The sequence below is a fragment of the Vespula pensylvanica genome, chromosome 13, assembly GCF_014466175.1.
Source record: "Vespula pensylvanica isolate Volc-1 chromosome 13, ASM1446617v1, whole genome shotgun sequence".
NCBI lineage: Eukaryota > Metazoa > Arthropoda > Insecta > Hymenoptera > Vespidae > Vespula > Vespula pensylvanica.
This window is the reverse complement of record NC_057697.1, coordinates 4218076-4226617: the sequence shown is the minus strand read 5'-3', so window position 1 is coordinate 4226617 and position 8542 is coordinate 4218076. Positions and strand designations below refer to the sequence as shown.

The 8542-nt window shown below is 26.4% G+C and overlaps 1 protein-coding gene across 1 annotated transcript in view; it reads left to right on the top strand.

Annotated features, from left to right (window-relative positions):
- The first annotated feature begins 349 nt into the window (after positions 1-349).
- The window catches only part of LOC122633776 (unconventional myosin-Va), a 74385-nt gene continuing 66192 nt past the window's right edge, over positions 350-8542 (top strand). Inside the window, exon 1 of the mRNA XM_043822113.1 lies at positions 350-903. Coding sequence (XP_043678048.1) covers positions 501-903 — 403 coding nt within the window. The 5' untranslated portion in view covers positions 350-500. The remainder of the gene's footprint in view (positions 904-8542) is intronic.

The window sequence follows — 8542 nt, the reverse complement described above, 5'->3', positions numbered from 1 at the left end:
ACGAAGGAGAAGAAAGAGAAAGAAGATGATGGAGAACTCGAAGACTTGGTTCAATTAACGGTTCACCTAGAGAAAAAGTAGAAAAAGAAAAAAAAAGAAAGAAAAGAAGAAAAAACGAAAAAAGAATAAGAAAAGAACAAAAGAGTTGAACAAAAGAAACCAAAGAAAAAAAAAGGAAAAAAAAATTAGCAGACCAAAGTCATCGTAATAAGCGTTGATCAAATCTGAAATAGATCTGAATGATTAGATATCAGGCATAGCGAACAATTTTTTATTTCTTTTTATTTCGTTCTTTTTCTTCTTCTTTTTTCTTTTTTTTTTTGATTTTTTTTTGTTTTTGTTTTCTTATATTCATTAGTCATTCTCGTAAATTCGTTGTCTCGTCTCGTGAAATTTCGTATGGTCGTCCGACATCTTTGTTCGCGCCATTGATCGAATTTCGTTTTCATTCAAAATGGCGGACTTATCTTCCGCGATAGCAAAGTATTAGAAGAAAGCGAATGGGTATACGAGCGCGTTCCGATAATCTCGTCGAGAAGGAACGAAAAGGTGAAAGGGACGTAAACGTGCTCGCCAATTCTGCGAGAATTACTAATATGTGCTTTGGAGGCTTGCCGCGAGCCGGAAGTCGCGATTGGCCCGCCAATTTTGAACCTGGTATGGGCATGCTCTTACCAGATGAAACTTACGAGGAACGTTCCTCGTTTAACTCAATCAGCAATAATACTACCGAAGATCTTTTTGACAATATCGATGAATTCGAAGCGGCCAAGGCATTAGCCGTTTTGCAAAAGTGCGATGACTTTTTGAAGAGGCACGGTATCAGACCAGAATTCTTCTGCAGACATCGGGAGAGGTTGGCACTACAGAGTTGGCTACTTCAAAAATCGAAATTGTCTTCCGGTGAGTTAGATTTGTTTTCCTTTTATTTTTTCTTTTCTTTTTTTTTTTTTTTTAATTCTTTCTATTTTATATTTTCTTTCCTTTCTTAGCGATATTGATTAATTAATGATCTCTAATCGTTCGAATTATTTTTTCTCTATTATTTTTCTACGAATTATCTTGTACGATTTGATAAATTTTTATTTTTCTACTCTTGCTGTTTTCAATGGTACTGATCGTTGTTATCGATTATTTTCAAATCGTTCAAAATATATTTTGATTCGTTTAAATAATTTTTTGAAAATAAATTATGTCGTATAATTTTGATATCGAAATAAAGATAAAATTCGCTTTTCTTTTTCTTTTTTCTTTCTTTCATTTTTAGTTGATATAAATCGGAACACTTCTTTGAAATGATTAATTTTTATCAAAGAAATAATTTCTTTTATGTTAAATAATATTTTATGTAAAATTTCATTTACGTAGAAATTTGTGAATTTCTTTTTAAACAAAATTTTATTAGATAATATTAATTTTCTTTCGTTTTTATCAAATAATTTTTTACGAAAAAATATAATTCTTCTCGGAAAATTGATCGATTTCGATCTATTATCAATTTGTGACAAATCGATGATCGCGATGATAATATTTTTTTCTCAACTATATAACTATACTCAACATTATTTAGGAAGTATTGTGTGAATACCGGCACGTATCTCTATAATTGATTTAAATGCCAGAGCATTAAGCGAGAATATTCTCGTGCTCGGATAAACTATAAATGTAAAGCTTCATTTTGTCCGGCGCGTGCACGTTAATTGCAATGCCGTTTACCTTTGTCGCGACGATTACCTCCATTTACGTGCTCCGATGTTTATTTCCAGGGCAAACATTTTGCGTCAGGTTTGCAATTTTGTTTACTCTCTATGTTTTTCCTTTCGAATTTGTTAAAATCAAGGACGTCACGTTTCAGACGCTAATATCACCTTTTTGTACATGTTTTTTCTTTCTTTTTTTACTTTCTTCATAAAAAAACATTATCGTTTACTTATCATTGAATAGTTTCTTTTTTTTTCTTTTTCTAATGAGTTTTCCGTCAACTTCTATTTAACAATTTTTGTTTCCTTCTTTATTTCTTTTTTCATCTTTTTTGTTGGTTTAAATCTGAGAAACTGTAAAGATAATTACTTTAAGTATTTATTTGTGTTAATCTGTTTCTTTCTTTTTTTTTTATATATAAACAAAATTTTTCTTCTTTTCTTTTACATAAAAGTATATTTATTTTCAGTAAAACGTTCGGTGTTCTGTTCTTTTTTCTATTTTTACATTTATAGAATTATTAAGTAGACAGTTAAATACTCTAAGTATTACAATTTATTTTTATTATCAGTGTAAATCAAAGATCGTTATTGATCGAATTTAACACATAATTCCTAAGATTTCATATTTTAGTTAAAAAATTCTATTATTCATGATATATAACGTTCAACATTTTGAATTGATTAAATTTATATTTTTTTCCTAGTACTTTTAATTTTTATTTTTTATCAAATATATAAAATCGTGTGCAACATCCAACTAATACTGATATTGCTTTCTCACTCTTTTAAATTTAAATAGAAGCTCTTAATGAATTTTTTTGGAATTTTTGTAAAATCAGCCGAAAATATTAGCCAAGTACTATGGTTTATTACTCTCCTCGTATAGAAGGTCGATTCAATTATATTTAACACGTGATCTATGATTGTCTCTGTTTCTCTCTTTCCCTTTTTCCCTCTCTCTCTCTCTCTCTTTTTCTATTTCTACGCGTAACGAGTTATGGAACTCGAAACATCGAAATATTACATCGTGTATTTCGACGCAGCAGTTTAAGAGCAAGTGCACGCTACAACTATATCATCATCAAGAGTAGGCGAGTTAACGTAGCGAGGAACTAGTTGCTCGTATCAGCAAGAGACCAGAGCAACACCAGAGCATCCATGGTAATATTGTCTAACACGCAGGACGCGTGCACGCGAACTTTTGCAAATGTTATTGGTATATATATATATATACACATCATATAGGGTGACTCACTTTAAACGATATGGCCAAATATATTCGATCCCATTGGTTTCGTAAACAAATGTTTCAAATAAAACCATCTAAGTTTTGAGGGGAAAAATGTAACACGTATTGCAGATATTTCATGGAGGACGTTTTTGTTGTCAAGATATGGAAATCGTGACGATTTCTTTTTTTTTTCATGGAAATCGATATTTTAAGTCGAACAAAAGTTATAGAGAATATCAATACGAATACCCGGAAGGTACCTTTTCATCGATATTTCATCGAGTTACAATGTGTGTTATCGCAATGATGTTATTTATAACTGTTCATGACCACCGCTCTTCAAATAATTACTTCAAGTGTTCAAAAATATTATTTTTATATAATATAAAAATATTATTGCAACTAAGCAGTTTGTTAAACTATCTAGATATTATAACTCGATGAATTATGAATGAAAGGGTATGATGTAACTCGTTCGATTCGTATTAATATTTTTTACAACTTTTGTTAGGCTTAAAATATTGATTACGATTAAAAATAATGATTACGAGTTTTGTATCTTGATAATCAACGTCTTCTATGAAATATTTAAGATATATGTATTTTTATATTATTTAATTAAATATATAATACATTTATTCCTTGGAAAATCTAATAACTTTTATTCCAAACCTTTGTTTCGTTTTAAAGAAGAGATATTTGGATATATCGTTTGAAATGAGACATCCTATATATATATATATATATATATATATATATATATATATATATATATATGTTTACAATCGTACGTAGATCAGTAATATCGCGTGATCGTTTAAAGGATTTCTACGTTCGAACGAACTGGGAAATTATCGGGAAACTTGGTCGTTTTTCTTATCGAATTACCGACCCTTCCGGGAAAATGTTGTAGATATAAACCAGCATGTTCCGAAGATCGAAACTCATACTTGTTCTTTGAAACCCGTTTAGTCGGTTATTTCTCTGTTAATACACCAATGTTTTGAATATATTTTTTTCTTCTTCTTCTTTTTCTTCTTAATGTTTCTTTTATTTCATTTTTTTCTTTTATTCTTTCTCCTCTTTACTATATCCTACGTATTTCATAAAAATATGTTAATACGTTAATGTTTTATACGATTGTCAATAAGCATAGAGAAAATGTTTGCACCGATCTTATGCTGATAAAGTTAATGATTCGATGATAACTTTTATATGAAAGAATATTTTTATCTAATAATTAATTAAAAATAAATAATTAAATAAAATAAAGAATAATAAAAAAATAAAAAATAATTAAATAAAAGATCAAAAATAAATACATAAATAATTGAAAATTGAAAATTAACGATATTATGATATAACATCTTACATAAAATGAAAAATAAATAAATTAAATAAATTAGGTAATAAAGATTTATAGAAAGTGATTATATTATCTTATAAAAAAAAAGAAGAAAAAAATGAGAAAACATTGTCTCTGTCGTGATCTGAAATACATCAGAAAAATAACAAAGAAAGAAAAATATTTCCTTATCGTTAAAATTAACATTTTCATATATATATATATATATATATATATATATATATATATACATATACTGTTCTCTACATAAGGAATATATATATATGCAAAACAATCGCAACCCTTGAAAACCCTTGAAACAAACATTGAAGTTACATATTTTTCTTCTTTACTCGTGACATTTTCGATTTATATATATATATATATATATATATATATATATATATATATATATATATTTTAACTGATACTTATAATTCTTTTTCTCTTTACATATTTATATAATAATAATCATTTCTAATGAAAATCATGTGTAATAAAAAATTGCTATTTTACGAAATAATTGATATCTTAACGACTGACTAATAAATTTCTACTGTACTGTAATTTATATTCCATACGAGACAAATATATTATTTACAAATTATATTCTTTTATGAGTTGAAGATGAACAAATTTGTTCGATGGAATCAGCTATCAAAATATTATATAGTTCTGACGATTTGCTTTTTAAATCGTCGTACTGATAAAGAACAATATTCTTTAATACTTAATCGATTATCTTGTAAATAGGTAGCACTATATATATAGTAGCAATCTTTTATTTGAAAAATAATTTTCATTGCAAATAATCACTATTGTATAAATACGTAAAAAAAAAAAATATTATAAATATTCATGTAGACTTCTATAACTTGATCTACTAATAATACTAATAATATTTGATATATACCAATAATACTTGACTGGGTCATTAGTATTTAAAAAAAAAAAGAAATGTACATAGACTTCGTAGTTAATTGTGCAAATCTATTTTATTAAACGCATTTTTTTTTATTAATTATACGTATTATATATTTAATTAAATATATATATATATATACATTATTCTTTATCTAATAAAAATGAACGAAATATTTTGTATTATATTTACAAAGAATTATCGGATATAGGTTTTAAATTTTGGAAAAATCGTTGTAATTAGGAAATAATAATTTACGCATAATCGATTTAGTAGTAGTGAATTTCGAAGGTCCTTAATCATCGAGCAACAAGTACGATGGTATAGGTCGAGAGGGCATAACAAGAGCCGACGGGAGGCTAATCGCGTCTCTACCACACGTAGTTGTAGTCAGGCTCTATGAATCGCGAACTAAAGAGAGAGAAAAATAAGAGAGAGAGAGAGAGAGAGAGAGAGAGAGAGAGAGAGAGAGAGAGAGAGATTTAAAGCATAGGAGAAAAGTCATTGCATCCATACTGGGTATTATAGTATCGTTTCTATCCATCTTGCTGAGAAAAGGAAGATCGATTAGCCTTAATGATTATTTCAGAGAATGAACGTTCTAGATAATCGTCGAATTTTTATTTATTCTTTGTAATCTTTAATAGTTGATTCAAGAGATATCAACAATTTTTAATATATTCGTTTAAAGTCATTTTTTATTTATTTACTTTTCTATGTTTACATCTATTTTCGTTTACACTATAACATTAGGTTTTAAACAAAATTTATTCAAATAAAAATTCGTTTTTTAGAGATAAGATAAGATTTAATTTAATTTAAATTAAATATAAATTGTTTACTTCAATATAAATTATTATAAATTTAAATTAAATATTATCATTTAATTTAATTTAAATATAAATTAAATTTGTTTCCTTAAAAATAAGAAAAATAATTTTTACGTATTTGTAAGAAGATTGTATATTAATTGATATAATAATTAAATATAATTACATGGAATGAATATAATATGTTAAAAATATGATATATTAATGTAAAATTACTAAGCATAAATAATATATCGAACAAAAATAATAATAATCGTAATAATAATTTGGTATTTTCATCAAATTACAAGTACATAAAAAATATAAGAAAATATAATATCGTTGATAGTACACAAACACAAAATCGAAAATACCTATGACACGTTATAATATTTATTAACAAAAATTGTTGGTTGATATTTTTTTTTTTTATCAAAAGAAAAATTTCTTTCCTTATAATTAATTCATCATTAGTTCGGAATTTTTTCTTTCTTTTTATTTTTTTTTATTTTTAACTTTCACGAAGTTATCAAATGTATCAATAGTTGAAAGCTTTTATGGTATTGGAGTGTATCATCATAGTGACAAAAAAAAAGGAAAAAAAAAATTACAGATGAAAGTGGATATATAAGTACATTGACGCAGATTCAAAGGAGATTTGCTGTTCTGCTCGGAAACTTCTTTAAAGAGCTGGGGATTCGTTCTTTTACGTACTTCCGAAAGTCAGTATAAAGAAAAGTTTGGTTTACACTTAGGATTTCTTTCTTTGCTTCAAAAGGCTCGACTATCATTAGAAGCTCATTGAATATCTTCTTTCCTTCTTTATTTTTTTTTTTATTTTCTCAAACGCATAATAATATCTAATTTTTTACCTGAACTTTTCGTAATAATGCCAAGTATTTTCTTATTTATAGATTTAAAGATTTCGTGAAAGACAAAATAAATAATTCAGAAATTCTAATCGTTTAGCTCACGTTTGAGTTGCTTTTAAATTTGAAAAACATTAAATTTTTAATAAACTATAGTTTGAAGTAATTATATTTTATATAATTTGATCAATTAAATAATCAACCTTTTAATTAATTAATGAATTTGTTGTACAATGTTTCAGTAAATAAGCAAATTTTAAGCTAACTATCAATATGATAAATAAATAAATTTGGTATTACACTACGTACATATAGAGTATATTTCAGTAGTTTATTAATATTAAGAAATATTATACAATACTAATAAATAATATTAATATTATAGTAGCATTAAAAATGCTACAAATAATATTCGTTTTTGTTTATTAAAAATAAAAGATATTTCAAATATCAACATGTCCCAATTTAATTATAGATTGGGTCAAAAGTTCTTAGATAATTTATAAAATTCAATTATTCCTTTACGAGATTTTTTAGATCAATTTAATTTTCTTTTTTTTTTCTTTTAGATCGAAGAGAACTTTCTAGAAATGTAATATTTACAGCCTGAAAAAAGTCTCAAAAAAGATTAATCGATTTACAAAATCGCTTAAGAACTTCTGGCCCATCGGGGAAAACTTTTGACCCAATCAGTAGATTAAATTAATATTTTAAGGGGCTATTTAAAAAATTCACCATTTTTTATCCTACATATTGCTTGAATTAATTATCTTAGCATATAAATAAGATGCAGGAATAGACAAATAATCTAATTACGGAAAATGAATAAAGAAAAAAAAAAAAGAAAAGAAAAGAAAAAGATTTGATAGGTTAACGAAATAATTTCTGAAAGATTGATCTTACCGAACTTGATTTATCTCGAGCAGAATATTCAAACTAGAATTTTGGTATCTACTAGCTTACGGAAGCCTATTTTCCGTCTCTGTCTGTCTCGTAATAGTAAAGCGTACCATTCACACGAACCAGTAACGCGTGAGCGCGGCTATCTCGTGATCGTAATAAATCAACGAGAGACCTAATTAACCGAGGACCAGACCCATAATGGAAGCTTCATTATCGTTGAGTCACCGCTAATTACGCGGGTCCACGTCTGACACGATGCCAGCCTAAACGTAAGTTTACGCATTTACTATGAACGGTTTGTCAAGTAAAACGATAGATTTTTTTTTTTTAAATTTCAATATAAATCTCATGATATTTGAAAGTGTTTACTGTATCAAGTGGTTGAGTTATCAAATTATCAAGTTATCAAGTGGATAACTGTAGATCGATGATTTTCAAAATGTAAGAGATTTCGTATAAATTCTTATTCATGTAGTATATACTTACAGTATGTACATACATATATACATATACACATACAATATTTTTATAGTATTGTATAGATATATGTTATATATACTATATAGTATTGTATATGTACACACAATAAATATTGTATATGCATATTTCAATAAATAACACTATAATAATGTTATTTTCGGTGTAAAGTAGAAAGAACGAAAAGAGGAAATATTAATAAATAATATTAAATATTAAAAAATACTACATACAGTATTACATTTAACGAGTAGTTCGAGAAATGGTTCTCTCAAAGTTAAGA